Source organism: Astatotilapia calliptera, chromosome 23 (genome assembly GCF_900246225.1).
Source record: "Astatotilapia calliptera chromosome 23, fAstCal1.2, whole genome shotgun sequence".
In the NCBI taxonomy this organism is placed as follows: domain Eukaryota; kingdom Metazoa; phylum Chordata; class Actinopteri; order Cichliformes; family Cichlidae; genus Astatotilapia; species Astatotilapia calliptera.
Genome location: NC_039323.1, coordinates 6,093,724 through 6,114,556, shown reverse-complemented (window position 1 = coordinate 6,114,556; position 20,833 = coordinate 6,093,724). Strand labels below are relative to the sequence as shown.

General features: G+C 39.9%; 2 protein-coding genes across 2 annotated transcripts; both read left to right on the top strand.

The window, feature by feature from the left end:
* Positions 1 to 2,122: 2,122 nt before the first annotated feature.
* On the top strand, positions 2,123 to 7,883 carry LOC113016262 (cytochrome P450 2J2-like). The gene is made up of 9 exons (XM_026158965.1): positions 2,123 to 3,412; positions 3,867 to 4,029; positions 4,490 to 4,639; positions 4,746 to 4,906; positions 4,990 to 5,166; positions 5,488 to 5,629; positions 6,093 to 6,280; positions 6,385 to 6,526; positions 6,615 to 7,883. Exons 1-9 carry the CDS (start codon positions 3,230 to 3,232, stop codon positions 6,788 to 6,790), a joined length of 1,482 nt encoding a protein of 493 aa, XP_026014750.1. The 5' UTR covers positions 2,123 to 3,229; the 3' UTR covers positions 6,791 to 7,883.
* A 1,638-nt stretch (positions 7,884 to 9,521) lies between these two features.
* Positions 9,522 to 13,580, top strand: LOC113016263 (cytochrome P450 2J2-like). Its single transcript, XM_026158966.1, has 9 exons — positions 9,522 to 9,792; positions 10,071 to 10,233; positions 11,055 to 11,204; positions 11,311 to 11,471; positions 11,555 to 11,731; positions 12,044 to 12,185; positions 12,504 to 12,691; positions 12,788 to 12,929; positions 13,016 to 13,580. Exons 1-9 carry the CDS (start codon positions 9,610 to 9,612, stop codon positions 13,189 to 13,191), a joined length of 1,482 nt encoding a protein of 493 aa, XP_026014751.1. The 5' UTR covers positions 9,522 to 9,609; the 3' UTR covers positions 13,192 to 13,580.
* Positions 13,581 to 20,833: the final 7,253 nt, after the last annotated feature.

Genomic DNA, 20,833 nt, shown 5'->3' with positions numbered 1-20,833 from the left:
ACAATCAGATAAACAGCACTGACTGTGGTGTCCCACCTCACACTGAACCGTGAACTGTGAACAAAGTGCAAAGTTTAACACACATGTGTCAAAGTCAAGGCCCGCGGGCCACATCCGGGCCGGCGTACATTTAATCAATCAATCAAGGCTTTATTCGTCACATGCAGGTTGCCTTGCAGTGAAATGGGACATCCCCCCCACACCATGCACACACAACAAAGACATCACATGGGGATACAGGTTGGAGATCGGTAGCATTACAGAAAAACACTGAAATATACACTACAATGGGAAAGTAAAAAAAAAAGACCTCTGCTCATGCTGGGCTCCCATGGGAGGACAGCATGAGAACAGAAAACAAAACAAGCTCCTCTGCACAAAAAGCACATAAATGTCCACAGCACAACATTATGGAACACGTGACTAGCCACAGGGTTGGGTAGGGGGTGAGTAATCCGATTTGTATCTGGCCCGTGAGATGATTTTATATAGATATACTATTATAGTTATGCATGGCCCGGCAATATGAGGTGCTCCTAATATACAAACTACAGATCCCATAATGTGGTGCTGCAGCCTCCTTGCTGGACGCTAGGCTAACTGGGAACATTCATGTGTCGTGCCAAACTAGGAATCCCCGACAGAATTTGTTTCCCCTCCGTTGGGAGCACACGCTGGACTGTCCAAATCACGGACAAACAGTATCCCACATTGTTTATACAACGAAGTTATAGTGGGATACAAATAATATCAGGCTGATCCTGCCACAATTTGTTCCCCCTGTGTAAATCACTGACAAACAGTATCCCACATTGCTGATTTTTAGTTCACAAACACTTCTTATTATGACGCATTACTCCTGAAACTTTGGAGGATTTAGCTCTTTATATAGTAAAGTTATAGGAGAATAAAAATATAAAAATAGTTATCAGCCAAAATGTTAATGGTTTGTTAAAATAATCCCATCTGATACCCCGTGAGCAATAAATATATCATTTTCTGTTGTAACCCTCAAACTGAATGGTAATGTAACGATACAAATTTTTCACTTTTTCACAAAATGAAAACATCAGTACTCCCTGCGTGCTCCCAGCACAGGGGAAACAAATTCTGTCGGGGATACCTACTTTGGCACGACACCTGTGTTGTGCGGTGAAAAAAGCGGACTAGTCAGCAGGATGCGAGTAAAGATGCAGGAGGAGAACTGTACCGGTGAGTTAACAGCATATCACTGATCATACACCAGGAAAGGCTATGTGGTAAAGTCCTAAAAATCGAGCATGTAATGATCACCCTAACGCAGACCGTAAATTTTATCTGAGCTAAAAGTTTAAATCACCGTCAATTTCAGTCTTTTATGTGGGAAATAGATTCAGAGTTTGCCGACATTCCTTATCGTACTGAGGTCTGTTGGCTGAGTTGGTGTAAAAATTCTCAATAGAGTTTTTGAGCTCAGCAAGGAAATCTGTCAGTTCATGGACATGGCATGTGTGATGCTGAACTGCACCTGTGCAGATTCAGATGGAGCTGCAGTGTAATGATACCCTCAAGGGAAAGTACAACACTGAATGGCCCACACAGTTTATTAGTTCCATTCCTGAGGCAATGCCCAGCTCTGTCGACATGCGGCTCCAACCTTGTGTATGCTTTCATTTATTTTTTCTGGGGTTTTTGGCTGCATGTTCATATTTCTAACTTGCACAATTTTGACAGGATATATTTTTATGAAGAGCAAAATATTTAAAGTTAAAGTTGTTGTTTTTTTTAAGTTTATTTAATCTGGAATAATATTCCTTTCTGTTTTTATTCATATTTATGTTTAAAAAACATTGTTTTAGTGTGTTCAATAAATGTTTATATTGTTTAGCCTGCAACCTAAAGTGTGCCTTGAGTTTTGGCCCCATGTGCAATTGAGTTTGACACCCCTGCAATAGAACTTAGAAAACATATCAAATGCATAGACTTAGTAAATGCAGATCAATTTTAATTTATTATGGTTTTAATGTGAAAAAAATAACAGGGGGATTGAGTTTAAAGTCAGTAATACCCAAAAGGTTGATTCTGTTCTCTGTTCAGCCCATTCATTCAGTGGTGCTAGTTTCAGTCATTGTGCAAATGTACTGTTTATAATGTTGGGGAAACCTGCAGTCAGCGGAGACTTAAGAAATCACTTGAATGAGTGACGAAACGTTTCTCCCATTACGTCCAGATGAACAGAATCAAGCTTTTAGGATTTATTTACCTGAATGATTAGAGTCAATAACACTGAGTTCTCTTATTTGCAACATTTTAATACAATCAAGGGAATAGTTTATCAGGCAACTACTAAAGTAAAGCAAAGATATCTATTCTAGCATCGCATTACTGAAGTGCCACATCCGACTAATCTCATCAGAATAAGGAAGTTTGCTTTTTACTGTCCACATCCAGAAAGAGTTTCCTCACATCAGCGCTTCAAATTACACGCATGCGCACAAATGCACAGTTTTATGTAACTTACACCATCACTTGTTGATTGTGTAACTAGAGCGTAGTGTTTTAAGTAGAGAGCACAGTCAGACGGAGAATGTCTGCCCGAGCATTTTTGTCCTGAACTCTCTGGAGACACAGTAAACAATGTGACACTGTGTGCATGGATTTGCAGGGTGGAGGAGAACAAATACAACATATGAGAATTACCGAGCCTTTAATGGATCATCTAATCTGTTTCCTCCATATGTTGACTCCCCATCGAGCACTGCTGGGTTTTCAGTCTCAGTACTCACTGAAGCAGAGCTTTTGTATTCTTTGAGCTGTTCCTGAATGAACTTTGGAAGAGTTTTGTCTCTTTCCTCATTACTACTTCCTGCCTGAATTGTTTATCTTACCAGATGGCCACCCCCGCATTACCTTTCACTTCATAATTGTAAACTGTGTAATACTGACATTTTTCAAGTGTGAAGCATTTTGAAAATACACCACAAAATAAGTTATTGTGAAACCAAAAAAAAAACTAATAATATATCTTTTACGCATCTATGTTTAACACACAAGCTCACAGTCATCACTCAGCTGAAACAGTTCAAATTCCAGCTTCTGACAGTTCCCAAGAGTCCATTTGTGTTATGTAACATGTTTGGGGCCGCTTTTCCTGAGCACTCTGCAGCCTGATGATAACACCACACATACCACAGCACTCTTTGCTGGATCGCACTGCTTCTCCTGCAGAGGGATTTCTGATACTTCAACCATGATTTTTCAAGCTTTCTTCGATTGTATGAATTTTACTAGTTGGTTTTTGCTCAGTTTTGTATTGTTAATTTTAAGTGATGTAATACGAAACCGGAGGCCTCGCAACTTTCCACCAGGACCCTGGGCTGTGCCTCTGCTAGGAAATGTCTTCACTGGAGTAGACTACAAAACAATGCATGAGGTGAGGAGGAGAAGATCCTTACAGTGCAACTTGGTTTACATACAGTAGGCTGGCAAATATAATGTGCACGATGAATAACAACAGATAATAACAAGACTTCAACTTTAACCTCCTAGGACCTGGCATCCATATATGTGGACTTCACATTTTGGGTTATTTAGACCAAAATACTCAATTTTGCTCTCCAAGGGCCTGAGATCCACTTACAAGGACATTATACTGCTACTGTTCTATCGAAATTTTAAACAAATATCCTTATATGTGGCTCTCATTTTTCTTAGAAACAAAAATCAGGTAAAAAAAAAAATCTGGTAATTCTTTGTTTTTACATTCATCTGGTCCCATTCAGCCCAAATATCAAAGAGAAATTAAAAATGTATGCCGTGGAAGAGTTCAGGTCTTCTAAAGGAATACCAACTGTGAAACATTTCTCTTGATTTATTTCTAAATGCAGCTGGCTCAGAAGTACGGCCCCGTGTTCAGTTTGAGGAGGGGCAGTGAGAGGATGGTGTTTGTTGCAGGATATAAAATGGTCAAAGAGGCTCTTGTCAGCCACCTGGACAACTTTGTTGATCGACCAATCGTCCCTCTTTTCCATGTTATATTCAAGGGCATTGGTGAGTAGTTAAAACACGTGCACGAAAGCATGTGCTATCACATATATTTTTGGGTGTACCAACCTCCTTCCCCAAGTCTTAAACTGTATTAAATTTTTGCCTTTTGGAAATGACAAGCACCAATATATCATTGGCATAGCACTAAATGAGAAGTCCTGTGGTGAAATGCAACTAGTAAGTCAAATTTTACCTACTTTCTAGAAACTTTAGGTACATATTTTAATGTGTTCTCCATTAGACACATTACACACAGCAAGAACGCCTTGGGTTGATTCACTGCAGTGAATTTGGTAGTTGATGATTTTCTTTGTGAAGTGTGCATGTTCTCCCTGTATCTGCATGGGCTTTATTAGCTCCCATGTTTCCTCTCACAGTCCAAAAACATTTTACCCTGTGCCCTACAAGATGTACATTAATGCAGAGACTTCCTTGTTATTAACTTAATATAATATTCTAATAGGTATAGTGCTGAGCAACGGTTATCTGTGGAAGAAGCAGAGGAAGTTTGCCAACACTCACCTGCGTTACTTTGGAGAAGGCCAAAAGTCACTGGAGAAGTGCATTGAAGTGGAGTGCAGTTTCCTTTGTGAAGCTTTCAAGGAGGAGCAAGGCAAGTAGGCTGCAGGAATTCACATGACTCAAGTGATTGCTCTGCACTGAAATCATTTTTGTAGCAGGATTTCTCTTGACTTGAGTAGAATTTGACATCTTCACAGGTAGACCATTCAACCCCCACTACATCGTAACAAATGCAGTGGGTAACATCATCTCCTCTGTGGTCTTCGGACATCGCTTTGAATACAGTGACCCGAGCTTTCGCAAAATTCTGGAGCTGGACAATGATGCCGTTGTGCTTGCTGGTTCAGCTCAGACGCAGGTACTCGTTGTTTAAACTACCATGTGATGATCATTTGCGATGTTGTTGTTGGTCTTTTACTAAGAGTTTATCATCCTCACCAGCTGTATGATGCCTTTCCTGGCTTGATGAAGTACCTGCCAGGACCTCACCAGACTGTCCATGCCAACTACAGGGAGATTGTGGCTTTCTTAAACAGAGAAATTGAAAAGCACCAGGAAGAGTGGAACCCAGATGACCCTCGTGATTTCATTGATGCATATCTGTCAGAGATGGAGAAGGTAACACAAAAACATTTCTAGTGAAGCATATGAATACTATTCTGTTAGATTTTAAAAAATTAATTGAAACAATAAGCATGTGTTCATGTAAACCATGACAATTGTCTATACCGGCCACTAATAGGTCACATTTGTAATGTCCCAGAACTGTGTTTAGATTCAAAAGAAGTCCTTCAAAGGTTTCTGAGACTTCAGCCACCCAAATGAATCAGTTAATCAAAAAACACAATCCTTATGATCATGAGATTAACTAGTAATAAAGTAAATTGCCTAAATGAACCGAGTACTGTGGATAATGTCTGTATTTTTCTGTTACATTAGAAAAAAGAGGATCCTCGTGCTGGCTTTAATATTGAAACGCTTCTGGTTTGTACCCTTGATCTGATTGAGGCTGGGACAGAGACAGCTTCCACCACTCTACGCTGGGCTCTAGTATTTATGATGAACTACCCAGAAATACAGGGTTGGTAACTTATTACTCTATCCCCCTTTCTCACATCCCAGATTGCATATCTTCAATCCCTGCTTTCAACTCTCCTTTATCATCGCATGAAGAAAAAGTGAAGGTCAAAAAGCTTGAGAATCTTAAACAGCTGAAAGCAAATAAAGGATGGTTTCCTCCTCCAAGAAGAATTTGTGGGTTAAATTCTAGGTGGGCCACTTTCATAATGGATACGCCTTTGCATCCTTGACTATAACTCCAAAGGAGAGAACTCCCTTTTTTCTGTCTGTCAAATGCATTTTAAGAATTGTAAACCATTGGTGTATTGTCATGAGATTTTAGGTCACAAGCAGGATGAGGGGGGACAGATGGGCAGGCACAAACAAGAAAAATGAGAACAGCCTGAAGAATATAGATTTTAGGCCAGTCTGACTATGATGGTTATTAAGTTGTCTGTTTTAGTCGTTACTGTTTCCCCTTTCAGAAAAAGTCCAGGCAGAGATAGACAGAGTGGTCGGACAGTCTCGCCTGCCCACCTTGGCCGACAGACCCAACCTACCCTACACTGATGCTGTTATCCACGAGACCCAAAGGTTTGGAAATATTGTTCCATTGGGATTCCCAAAAATGGCCAGTAAAGATTCTACACTGGGAGGATACTTCATTCCTAAAGTAAGGGATTATTTACCAGACTGAGCCAGAAATTAACATTCATTTCATATGTCTTTCAATTATTTATAAATAGCTAATAACAACATCTGATAACACTGTTTCAGGGCACAGCTATTACTACAATACTTTCATCTGTGCTGTTTGATAAGAATGAGTGGGAGACTCCAGATGTCTTCAATCCTGAACATTTCCTGGACTCAGAGGGCAAATTTCGAAGAAGAGATGCCTTCTTGCCATTTTCAGCAGGTAATTTTATAGCGTGTAATTAGGTTTCCATTAAGAGTACATTTGATAGCAAAATGAACAGCAGGATAAATACTTCTGTTTCCCACAGGTAAACGTGTGTGTATCGGTGAGCCCCTGGCCAAAATGCAGCTCTTCCTTTTCTTTGCATCTCTGCTCCAACGCTTCACCTTCAGACCTGTTCCTGGAGAAATGCCGAGCTTGGAGGGTGTGATGGGCTTCACCTACTCTCCCGAGGAGTTCAGGATGCTGGCAGTGCCTCGCTGAGGTCATGCCATGCAAACACAAAGATGAATAAACTGAAACTCCACAAGCTTTATGGGATCACCAAATCACAGCATACAGAAAAAGCATACTAGAAACACAGAAAATATACTCTGTAAAACATTTTACGAACATTTCACATAGTAAGACACAATGTGCATGTCACAGTGCTAACTGTTGTTGTACTTTTATTTCTTGTCTTTTACTGTGAAGCACTTTGAGTTTTTTCTGTGAAAAGTGCTATATAAAACAATAAAGTTTGCTTACATAATACATAATAATGGTTAGACAACCTTGAAAAAATAATGTGCATGCATTATAGCAACTGACTGAAAATTAGGTGCCACATGATGCCATAAGCTAATAGTAACTTTATCTATAATAAGGCAAATTCTTTAAATATATGCTGTATTGAAATTAAATTAACAAAAAGAAAGTTTGATGACATGTGGATAAAACTGCCCTTTTTACCTATTTTTATCTATTAGACTTTACAATTCTTTGCCAATCAAACTGTTCTGTGAACTTTGCATCTTTTTACAACTATTAGAAATGCAATTTCCTTTCATGATAAAACAAATTTCTCTGGACTGCAAAAGATTACATGTTACCTATCAACAGATAGATAAGTGATTGTGTAATACTGAATACAAATCTAGTATAGAATCTAGTATGTGAATGCTAGAATTCACAGCAGAATTAATTCTAAAAATGGCTGCCAGAATCAATTTACTGAGCAAATTTAAAATGAGTCTTATTCCTTTAAATGTAAAATTATTTTCTGTTACAAATACATCACAGCGTGTCTTTGGGTCATGACTAAATAACTCTTACAGGCTTTAGGAGAGAATAGTGACAAGACACCATAAAATGAAACACTTTAAACATACTGAAATGCTTTGAGTGCTCAGTAAGACTATAAATGCTTTTCAATATCCAGTTAAACTTCATGCCCAAACTGCTTTGGACCTTGAGTTCCCTGTTTGCACAGTTGAAGTGGGTGAGAGTTAAAGGAGTTGTTTTGCTCTGGTTGAAAAGGAAAAAATATGAGTTGGTGTGGTGAGCTTTAAAAACTTATTTAAATCAGTTTCTTTCATTTCTTTCATATTGTTGAAGAGTCTTTCTTGGGCGGGCAAAGCAGCTTCCCTCTGGGTCTGTATTTCTTAGCTACATCCGGCAGAAGGTTCCTTATGGCATACACTGTGGCTCCCTGTAAGAGGGATACTGATGCAGTGAAGGAAGAACACTTGAAGACAGGAATTATCTTCACCTGATGTCCAATTTATTCACAAATGCTTATAACTATGGCGTTATTTTTGTGCATCTGCAAATGGTTTTTACATGCGCTCAAAAAATTTTTTATGTGTGCTCAAAATTTCTTTACTTGCACTGAGAACAATGGCACAAAAATAACGCCATATATAACAAAGCCGCTTAGACTGATGGTATGTACCACAAAAGAAAAGGAAAATGTTAAGTTGAAATATTAAATGTTTGTCATTTTTATGTTTACCATTTGTACATAGTTTTAAAGTATTCTTTCTGTCCTCCCCTCCCCAGATCCTTAAGATTCTGGGAGGGGGGGTGATAGTGTTTTTATCACAGGAACACCCTTGTTTGATGTTGGCAAACTTCCTCCCCTTTGTATGGCTTCACTGTGTTATCTAGGGTGAACCATCTAGGGTGTGGGGGAGACTACCCTCTTTATGACCAAGGATGTTCCTGCTGTGCTTTTATGTTATATGACCCTTTGATCAGCAGGGTCACACACACATTCTCACATAACACACACACACACACCCAGTGCCTTGTCTTTGTAACCAAGGGGGGTTACGGGGGAAGGTATGTGTTGTAAACTATTGTTTATTGTGTGAACGTTGTCAATAAAAGGGAGCGAGAGGGGGCCGTCGTCAAGGTCATTTATGATGAGCTGAGATACCGACAAGGCCTCCCTTGCAAGTAAAACGATCGATCGCTGTTGCCTTGTTTTTCTTTCACGGGAATAAGTTCTGGGATCAGCGGGGTCTGACTTTAGACCCAACAGAAAACAATATGACGACAAACTTAGAATGTTAAATAGGACCTAAGGAAACTAAAACCCATGGCTATTTGGCAACATCCGCCAATTTGGTCTTTCATTGCAACCTCGAACTAGTGATGGTTAACTCTGTGCTGAGGCTTTGCAGCATATGTCAAGAACCCTAGGTTGTTTTCTTATCAAGGGTATCGAGGCTGGTTTTTTTTAAGGGCGAATGGTGTCAGTGATGATGTCTGAATTTTTAGTGTTGAGCTATTCAGGCTTGCTGTGGAATACTTGTGCAGCCCTGCTTCCTCAGTGCCAATGTGAAAAGGGTTTCTCCAAAGCCAAAAAGATTATTTCCAAAAAGACAAATCGACAGTGGCAAAAATATAATTTCTTAATACAAATGAATGAAGTTACAAGAATCCCAGCATTCATAACTGTTTGCTTTACCAGCTGACTACCCCAAGATGACCTTTCACCTTATAATTGTGAACTGTGAAATATCATACTTTCCAGATGTGAAAAAATTCTGAAAAAACCCAAACAAACAAAGTTTGATTTACCTTGTAATAGTCTCATTTATGTTAACATTTAACACATAAGCTCACAGTCATCACTCAGCTGAAACAGTTCAAATTCCAGCTTCCGACAGTTCCCAAGAGTCTATTTGTGTTATGTAACATGTTTGGGGCCTCTTTTTCCTGAGCACTCTGCAGCCTGATGATAACACCACACATACCACAGCACTCTTTGCTGGGCCGCACTGCTTCTCTGCAGAGGGATTTCTGATACTTCAACCATGATTTTTCAAGCTTTCTTCGATTGTATGAATTTTACTAGTTGGTTTTTGCTCAGTTTTGTATTGTTAATTTTAAGTGATGTAATACGAAACCGGAGGCCTCGCAACTTTCCACCAGGACCCTGGGCTGTGCCTCTACTAGGAAATATCTTCACTGGAGTAGACTACAAAACAATGCATGAGGTGAGGAGGAGAAGATCCTTACAGTGCAATTTAGTGTACACGTAGTACACTGGCCAATATAATGTGCACATGGAAAAACAACAGATAATAGCAAGACTTCAACTTTAAAAACATTTAAAAGTCTCAGTGAGTTATTAGTAACTCCAGCTCAGATCCTTTTCAGTACTGTGTTTATGTTATTGTCTACCACTTGAAGGGTTTTTAATCTGACAAAAAGTCTTTACTTCTGAAGGAATACAAACTGTGAAACATTTCTCTTGATTTATTTCCAAATGCAGCTGGCTCAGAAGTACGGCCCCGTGTTCAGTTTGAGGAGGGGCAGTGAGAGGATGGTGTTTGTTGCAGGATATAAAATGGTCAAAGAGGCTCTTGTCAGCCAGCTGGACAACTTTGTTGATCGACCAATCGTCCCTCTTTTCCATGTTGTATTACAGGGCTTAGGTGAGTAGTTAAAACACGTGCATGTAAGCATGTGCTATTGCCTATATTTGTACATCCTCATTATATCACGTCTCTGTATGGCCCAATTCTCAAAACAAACCCTGAAAAAGCATATCAAATGTAAAAATATAATGAAATTATTTTTTAGTGCTGTTACAGTCCTGGGTCTTGGACCCAGTTTTTGAGTTTCATTTTGGACCTATTTATTATTTCATAATAAGATAATTATGAACTAGTTCCTGAGTATGTTAGTTTCCTGTGCGGATGGGTTTATTAGTTATACTATAGTTCTTCAATTCTGGTTTCTTCACGTTTGTTCTGTTTGTGTCCAGTTAATACTGTTTGTTTTCTCCCTTAATCTTTCCATGTTCATCTCTCTGTGTTTTGTTCCCTTTACTCACCAGTCTTTCATATCTTCAGATTCTGTTCAGCTGTGTTCTTCAGGTGTGTCCACTCTACCCCAATCTCCTCCTGCGTGCATACTGTCTGCGTCTCCCTCTGTTCTCTGTGGTGTCGGCTTCTCTAGCTGTCTTCTGGAATTCCATGTCATTAGTTTCCTAATTCATCAGTTCCTTAAGTTTCTAGTTTTATTTCTCACCTGAGTTTTTTGTATTTTCAAGTGTATAAGCTACAGCAATAAAGCTGCCTCTTTTAGTTTACCCTTTTGTCTCCGAGTCTTGCAACTGGGTCTTGCCTTGCCTGTCACATAGTCCTTAATGATAACTTCATTTTGTTTTGGCTCACATTGTACTCAGTCCCCTACAAAATGTACATCCGTGCAAAGGCTTCCTTATTATTAACTTAATATAATATTCTCCAAGGGATATCTATGAGCAACGGTTATCTGTGGAAGAAGCAGAGGAAGTTTGCCAACACTCACCTGCGTTACTTTGGAGAAGGCCAAAAGTCACTGGAGAAGTGCATTGAAGTGGAGTGCAACTTTCTTTGTGAAGCTTTCAAGGAGGAGCAAGGCAAGTAGGCTGCAGGAATTCACATGACTCAAGGGATTGCTCTGCACTGAAATCATTTTTGTAGCAGGATTTCTGTTGATTTGAGTAGAATTTGACGTCTTCACAGGTAGACCATTCAACCCCCACTACATCATGACAAATGCAGTGGGTAACATCATCTCCTCTGTGGTCTTCGGACATCGCTTTGAATACAGTGACCCGAGCTTTCGCAAAATTCTGGAGCTGGACAATGATGCCCTTCTGCTTGCTGGTTCAGCTCAGGCACAGGTGCTCGTTGTTTAAACTACAATGTGATGATCGCTTATGATATTCTTGTTGGTCTTTTACTAAGAGTTTATCATCCTCACCAGCTGTATGATGCCTTTCCTGGCTTGATGAAGTACCTGCCAGGACCTCACCAGACTGTCCATGCCAACTACAGGGAGATCATGACTTTCTTGAACAGAGAAATTGAAAAGCACCAGGAAGAGTGGAACCCAGATGACCCTCGTGATTTCATTGATGCATATCTGTCAGAGATGGAGAAGGTAACACAAAAATGAATCCTGTTATGTTCACTTTATTAAAAAAACAAAAACAAAAAAAGCAACAATAGCCATGGGGGCATATGTTCATGTAAACCATAACAATTCATCATGTTCATGTCATTGCTGGCCACTAGCAGATCCCTATTGGCATTCAAAAGAAGTCTTTAAAAAATTCTGAGACTTCAGCCACCCAAATGAATCCATTAATCAAAAAACACAATCCTTATGATCATGAGATTAACTGGTAATAATGTAAATTACCTAAATGAGCCCAGTACTGTGGATAATGTCTGTATTTTTCTGTTACATTAGAAAAAAGAGGATCCTCATGCTGGCTTTAATACTGAAACACTTCTGGCTTGTACCCTTGACCTGATTGAGGCTGGGACAGAGACATCTTCGACCACTCTACGCTGGGCTCTAGTATTTATGATCAACTACCCAGAAATACAGGGTTAGTCCCTTATTAATCAATCCCCCTTCAATTTCCCAACTACTCTCCTTGTGTAGTCTCCAAAGATGAAAATGAAGGAGGTGTAGACCGGAGGGGCATCGAGGCATTTCCCCCCCCCCCCCCCCCAAAAAATTAGACATCGTTGGTTCAGAGCCTCATTTTCACACAACACCAATTAAATATAAATACTGCATCGGTAATTGTTGTTATAGCAAACCTGCTGCTGACATTTGTTTTTAATATTTGGGACCACTTTTACTTCAGTTAATAATATGGCATATTGTGATGACTTTTAGTTGTTACTGTTTCCCCTTTCAGAGAAAGTGCAGGCAGAGATAGACAGAGTAGTCGGACAGTCTCGCCTGCCCACCTTGACCGATAGGCCCAAACTGCCCTACACTGATGCTGTTATCCACGAGACCCAGAGGGTTGGAAATATTGTTCCACTGGGATTACCAAAAATGGCCAGTAAAGATTCTACACTGGGAGGATACTTCATTCCTAAGGTAAGGGATTATTTACCAGACTGAGTCAGAAATTCAATTCATAAGTGTGTCAATTATTTATAAATAGCTAATAACAACATCTAATAACTATTTCAGGGCACAGCTATTACTACAATACTTTCATCTGTGCTGTTTGATAAGAATGAGTGGGAGACTCCAGATGTCTTCAATCCTGAACATTTCTTGGACTCAGAGGGCAAATTTCAAAAAAGAGATGCTTTCTTGCCATTTTTAGCAGGTAATTTTATGGCGTGTAATTAGGTTTCCATTAAGAGTACATTTGATATCAAGGGTTAGCAGGATAAAAACTTCTGTTTCCCACAGGTAAACGTGTGTGTATCGGTGAGCCCCTGGCCAAAATGGAGCTCTTCCTTTTCTTTGCATCTCTGCTCCAACGCTTCACCTTCAGACCTGTTCCTGGAAAAATGCCGAGCTTGGAGGGTGTGATGGGTTTCAACAATTCCCCTGAGGAGTTCAGGATGCAGGCAGCGCCTCGCTGATGTCATGTCGGGCAAACACAACGATGAATAAACTGAAACTCTACAAGCTTTATGGGACCACCAAAGATTTAATGAAAATTTTACATATTGAGACACTATATGCATGTTACAATCCTAATTGTTGCCATGCTTTTATTTCTTGTTTTATTGTGAAACACTTGAGTTTTTCTTAACACAAAGGACTTCAGATATTATCCTTTGTTTTTAAATTCACAAAAATGTTTGATGTGTGGATAAAACTCTGCTTATTTTTATCTATAAGCAAGGCCTACACATGCTTGCTGCACCTCTGTCTCCTCAATGCCAGTGTGAAAGTATTTTCTCTAAGTCCAAGTTCAGTGGCAAAATGTTATTTTTTTATATAAATGAATAAAGTCACTATAACCCCAGTAAACTCCATTTAAAAAATTTGTCCTATTGAATTTATTTAAATACTGACTGAAATCATACAAGTTTTCTTGTATTGATAGACCTCTTCTACAATCACCAACAAATTAATCAAAAATATATTAGACAAATGAATGAACCACACAAAATCAAGTGTTATTTCTACTCTTGGCAGTGATTATTCCGGTGCTGACAACCAAGTTGAAATGGTAGTAAAGATTTATACAGTCCCGATCAAAAGTCCACTTGAAAAATGGCAAAAACTCAAATTTTGCATGATTGGATCCTAAGAAGGTTCCAAGTAGAGCTTCAACATGCAACAAAAAGAAATGGGAATGAGACAAAACATTTTTGGAGCATGTAATTTATTGAAAACAACAGAAACAGACTGTTTTACAGCTGATCAAAAGTTTAGGACCGCACCTCAAAAAACCCCGTAAACTCCTCTAAAACAGAAATTAAAGTTTCAAACATGAACTCAGTAATGAATAGTTCCACTATTATTGTTGATCACTTCAAAAATTCATTGCGGAATGCTTGACGCTAGTGCTTCCATGAGATTAGTGGGAACATTTCTCCAAGTGGTGATGGCCACACGAAGGGCATCTACTGTCTGAAACTGTTTTCCATTTTTGTACACTTCCCTTGCCATCCATCCCCTTCTATAGCACATTTAAAAGACTAGTGTACATCAAAGTGCTTCACAATAAAACCGCCAAGCGGGTAGAACAATTAACAAATAGTACAGTTACAATTAAAATTACATTACATGGTGTAGTGCAGGCAGAATGAAAGTAGAACTTATATGCTTCAAAAGCTAAGTTGAACAGGTGTGTTTTTAAGCGTGATTTGAATGATTGAATTGATTCCGATGTACAGATATCAACTGGAAGATTATTCCAGAGTCTAGGGGTGGCAATGGCAAAAGCACGGTCACCTCTGGTTTTTAAACGAGGCCTTAGTTGCATTAGAAGCAGTTGGCTGGAGGATCTTAGTGCTCTCTTTGGGTTGTACAGATCAAGGGGATCAGTTAGGTAGCTAGGGGCCAAGTTTTTTAGAATTTTAAAAGTGAGCAGAAGGATTTTGAAATCAGTGTGATATTTGACAGGAAGCCAGTGCAAGTTAGGGAGTATGGGGGTGATGTGCTCATGTCTTCTAGAGCTGGTTAAGAGGCCAGCTGCCGCATTTTGGACTGATTGCAGGCGCTGAAGGAGGGAGAGTTGGAGGCCCAGGTAAAGAGTGTTGCAATAGTCCAATCTGCAAGTGATTAAGGCATGGATGAGTTTTTTGAGTTCTTTATGTGGTAAATAGGGCTTAGCTTTGAAAATTTGCCATGATTGTTAAAAGCTAGTTTTTACCACAGTGGATTTCTTCTCTAATTTAAAAGAACTATCCAGGAGTACTCAAAGATTTCTGGCAGAAGGAGAGAGGTGGCTGGTGAAAGACCCCAGTGTATTGGTTAGCTGGCCCTGGGGAATGTGGCTATCAAAAATAATCATTTCTGTTTTGCTTTCATTTAAGACAAGATAATTCTGGGATAGCCAATTTTAAACCTCTCGCAGACAGTCAAACAAAGGCAAGAGAGGAGATGGGGCATCCAAGTTTAGAGGAAGGTAGCTTTGGATATCAACCGCATAGCAGTGGTAGAATATGTTATGTTTTTTAAAGATGAGTCCCAAGGGCAGCATGTACAAGGAGAACAGCGTAGGGCTTAATACGGATCCCTGAGGCACACCACAGTTAACCGGGGCAGAAGAGGAAGAGTATTTCCCCATGGTGACAGAGAAGGATCTGTCTGCTAGATACGATTTAAACCATAAAAGAACTTTGCCTTTAAGGCCAACTACATCTTCCAGCTGTCATGGGTGGGTCTGTGACCCAGCATTTTGAGTTCATTATATATTGTGTATTTCTGTTTTTAGTATGGGGATATGTTAAGTTCTTGTTTTTGCATTAGTTAGAACTTGAGTCTTTGTGTTTTGTCATTTATTGTTTGGGTTAAGCTCATCCACCTCTCTTAAACCCCTAAGTTGTTCAGCCTTAGTTCTGTTTATTGGAGCTCCTCATTTCCCCTTCCCCTGGATCTTAGTCTCATTTGCCCTTTGCGTTCCACGTCTCATGTTGTCAAGCCCATGTTGTTTGGTCTGTCTCATCATGTTTCCTGTTTTATTTTGAAAGAGTCCTCTGTTTTTTGTTCATTGCATTTAGTTTCACGTCCCCTGTCCTGTCATTAGGTTATGTGTGTCAGCTGTGTCCTCATGTGTCTCCACTTCCTCTGATCACCTCATGTGTGTATTTAGTAGAGATGGCACGATACCACTTTTTTATGTCCGATACCGATACCGATATCATAAATTTGGATATCTGCCGATACCGATATGAATCCGATACAGTGTTTTTTAATCAACAAAACTGTTTTTTAAATATCTTGCTGCATTTTGTATAAGTTCATACTCAAGTTTAAAACAACAACTACACTAAAGCTATTCTGTTATACCTGTATGCAAAAAAAAATATTTCATAGTTCAGCAATACTGATCAATCTAATAAACTTAAACCTACACCATCCTCCCTATTCTGGTATTTTAAAGAGTACTTAGCATAAATATTAAGCAACCTAACTAATAGGGTTCCAACTCCCAGCAACAACAAAAATAAATAAATAAAAAATAGGGAACCACCCCTCACGCTCCACCTCATGATGCTTAATCGACGTAATCAACCTTAATTTGATGCAGTGTGGAAAAAAAATGCACAGAAATCAATTATTTTTCAAGAAATATTAAATAGATTCAACATCTTTCTTCAACAAAATTGCAGACTGCACAGATGGTACCTTCCCAAAGGAAAAAGTACTATAGCTTACTAGGGTATATTAGACTTAACAGTTACTATATGCAGTAATGGACTTCTATACATTTTACATCAGATTAAAACTTTGGGTGTAAGATTCAGATAAATATTAAATAATTAAAAGCGAGACATTTTAAATGAGAATAAGAAAGAAAAGTATGTCTTTGTGCCCCCTTTTCCCTGTTAATGCCCTGTCGGCCCCCCTGGCTAAACTTTGCTAGATGCGCCCCTGCACAGTTACCAGCGTCAGCTATGTAGAAAAAGATCCTCGAGTAGAAAGTAATATTAAATACATTCTAACAATAGCTGATCAAGCTTAAACGTGCTGCTGTTGTTCAGCCGCTGGTTTCCTCTTTCTGGTGCAAAGTGGGCCAAAAGCAAACAAGAGACACGGACTCGCGACAGAAAAGCCGATCAGCTGATCATTAAGCAGTTTCATGATTGAAGTAGCAGCCGGAGAGCGAGAGGCAGTCGCTCGTTAAACTTAACGCAGGAATGCTTTACATTCAGAGATGGACTTACACACTTGCTTTACTTCTCTCGGGGATAACTTTGTCGGAGATGAAATGCCGGGTTGCTAGCGAAGCTCCACATGCTATCCAGACCACCGACAGGTCCCGCATGCCACAGCCGCTCTATCACGTGATGCATACTGCTCCGACGTGCTAACGTTCTGAGGTGAGTTACGGCGTGTTGCAAGTTTTGTGAGGTGCTTTCGTGATATTTAATGGATCGGATTACATTTTTTTATTTTTCTCCGATATCCGATCCAGTAATTTAGGTCAGTATCGGACCGATACCGATACGTAATATCGGATCGGTCCATCTCTAGTATTTAGTCCTCAGTCTTGCTGTGTTCAGTGTCAGTGTTATCTCCCCTACCCCTTGTCAGAGTTTCCCAGCCATAGTAAGTCATAGTTTGTATATTGTTTAGTCATAGTCTAAATCTCAGTAGAGTCATAGTTTCCCAGTCTATGTTCAGGTTTTCCCTCAGTTACTTTGCTGTTAAGTCCAGTTTTGTGCCCTCGCCTCTGTCTGCTCTTGGGTCCTCTACTCACTCCACACGGTCTGCCCCGGCAGTCCGTGACACCAGCCTTATTAGGAGAATATTATGGTCAACCATATCGAAGGCAGAAGTTAGATCTAATAAAACTTGAGCCACAGGGTGCCCTGAATCAATGGTTAAAAACTCTCAATAAAGCTGTCTCGGTATTATGACAAGGTTTGAATCCAGATCGAAATTTGTCACTGACACCGTCTCTAGGAAGGACTGTAGTTGCTGGATAACTATATTTTCTAAAAATCTTAGACATGAAGTTAAGTTTACAAATTGGCCTGTAATTTGAAAGAGCGTTGCCGTCAGAGTTGCTTTTATTAATATCAGGTTGCACGACTGCGTGTTTGAAGGCAGTCGGAACACAGCCTGATGACAATGAAGCGTTCATTAAAATTGAGATACAGGGTCCAATAGTAGTCAGAGCATCCTTAATGATGCGGGAAGGAAGAATGTCATTTAAAGCTTTGGAAAACTGAAACGGCCTGGACTCTGTCAAGCAACGGAACCACACCCTCAGCGGTGCCGGAGGAAATCCAGAACAGGCAACCCAAACTGGCACTTGGAAGGGTTGATGATCAGGCCGTGCGCTGCCAAACGCTGGAAAACCTGGCGCAGATGGGACTCGTGCTGGCTCGCCGAGCAGCTGGCCACCAAAATATCGTCCAGGTAAACAAAAACGAACGGCAGCCCACACAAAACGGAGTCCATCAGCCACTGAAAGGTCTGGGCGGCACCTTTCAGGCCAAACGGCATGCGCAAAAACTCGAACAAGCCGAAGGGGATAACGTCTTAGGCGCGCACGGTCGAGGTCCCGGCGAGATTGGCGGAAAAATCCTGAATGTGGGGGATGGGGTAACTGTCATTCTCCGTGGCATTATTTCAACGGCGGAAATCTCCGCATGGCCGCCACCGACCGTCCGATTTGGGCACCATGTGAAGCGGAGAGGCCCATGCACTGTTCGAGCACTGTACAATGCCAAGGCGCTCCATGGCTGCAAACTCTTCCCGAGCGACGGACAGTTTTGCGGGGTTGAGGCGGCGTGCGCACATGTATACCGGGGGCCCGACCGTGGGAATATAATGCTCAACCCCGTGCTTCGTTACCATGCTAGAGAAATTAGGGACAGAGAGCGATGGAAACTCTAAAAGCAAACGCTGAAAAGCATTACTGGTGGTCACTACATTAGCCCGAATCAGGGGCTCGGCTGCACGAGTAAAACAGGGTAGCGAAGAAAATGAGAGATCATCAATTAAACGTCTGTTAGCAACATCGACAAGCAGTCCATGGGCACACAGAAAATCAGCACCTAAGATAGGTACAGAGCTAGCGGCAACAACAAAGTTCCACTGGAAATCCTGGCCATGAAAACAAACAGTCACCAACCTTTTCCCAAACGTTGTGATGGGAGAGCCATTAGCTGCAATGAGCTGCAGCCCGCAGTTTGCTGCTAGCCTGTCGGCAACGGTCAGGGGAAGGAGGCTCTTCTGGGAGCCGGAGTCCACGAGAAAACGTCTCCCAGAGCGTGAGTCCTCTATGAAGAGCACCCTTTCTGTATCTGTATCTTTCTTCTTTATTCCTCTCCCAACTTCAACTGAACACATCGCGCCACAAAACACAGCAACACACTTCCTCAACACTGGTTATGAGTGGAGCCCTCTAGTGGTCCACCACAATATCTTAATTTTGGTTTCTGACAAAAGATTAGCATACTGAATTAAGCTATTAAAGAATTGAAGCTAGCAAAATAGCTCATGTGATGTGCACAGCTTGTTAGTATGAAGCAAATAACAAAGTAATTTGGTAAAGCAAATATATTTATTACACTTTACATTACAGTTTTTAATGAATTACTAGACTGGTATACAAAATGGTCTTAAAAAATCTAATTTTTCAGATGTATATGAATAAAAAATGTTGTAGTTTAACAGATATTTTAAGGTGCCCATCTTGTCTCAAAATCTATTTTGGCGATGTCAAACATATAGCACCACTATCTGCTAGATGCCTTTCTTCAACATTGTCTAGAGCTTTCTAAACTAGATTTAAGAACAAATGAAACTCTGAAACTGTGCATTGTAGCTTTCACATTGTACATAATATAACTGAGACCTGCAAATCCAGGACTTACAAATAGGGAAATTAGTGGAAGACAGTGGCTTTCAACTGGAACTCACTAAAATAGTTTTCTAGATTAAATATGTATGTGTAAATCCAAATATCACTATTTATTTTTAAAAAGTTAAATAATGACTTTGTAGTACAGTAACGCCAGTCAGTGATCACAAACAAACATCCACAGTACCAGTGCTTGGTGTTGTTATAATATTAAACAATCTTCGTCTTTTTCCTCTTCTTTTGACTGCTCGGTTTAGGGTCAGCACAGGTGATCAGCCGACATCTCACCCTCTCTCGCGAGAAGAGGTTTGGACCAGCCTTGAGGCCGACCTGCAGGAACAGTGTAAAGATTTCACCACAAAGGAGCCAGCAAAGACAAAGAGCCTCCTTATCTGTTCATTGTCTTCAGACTCTGATTCAGATGAGTAAGCCCTGTGTAACAGGGCCCTGAGTTTGTACAGAGCAGGATCCACTATCAGCAAGAAAGACTAATACTATCTTTAAATCAACCTCTTCATCCAAGGTTGCAATGCTGTAGATAAATCACAGAATATGCTGGAGAATATTCCTCAGTAAGTAATTCTGGATTCATATTAGTAAATTTAGTCAGGAGTAAACATGTGGAACTCAAGATTATGGCAACTAATTTTCTTTTCAATGAATGACACTACCTAATATTATAAAAGCATCAAAATTATAATTTCATGCTTTACAAGTACTACAACTGCTTTTTTTTTTTTTTTTTTTTTTTTAAGAAATAGTCATACTTGCTGATGATCATCTAAGTGCATTTGATCACCAGCTTTACCTTCTTAATTCATTTGGAAACACTAAAGATGTTTGAAATTTTCCAAACTGCTTCTGCATTTTAGCTTAATGTTTGTTAAATAACTTATGAGTCACTGCTGTATGTAATGTGTTGTTTTTCATGTGAGGTTGTATTTGCCTAATTTTACAACCTGCTATTAACGAGGTGATTTTTTTAAATTTACTTTGTTCTCATACCTAAACGGGAAGAAGGTGGACTTTCTTTTTCACAAAATACACATCCTGACAAAGACAATAAGGGGTTCTAATGTCAGCGCGGGACTGAACAAACCTTGCAGAACTGAATTCTGAAAATCCAGGACCTAAAGTCAATGGCTTTCAAGTGGAACTCAACTTATAAAATAAACTAGTAACTCAATTTAGCTAGTTTTCTACATTTGTTGTGCATGTGGCAATTCCAG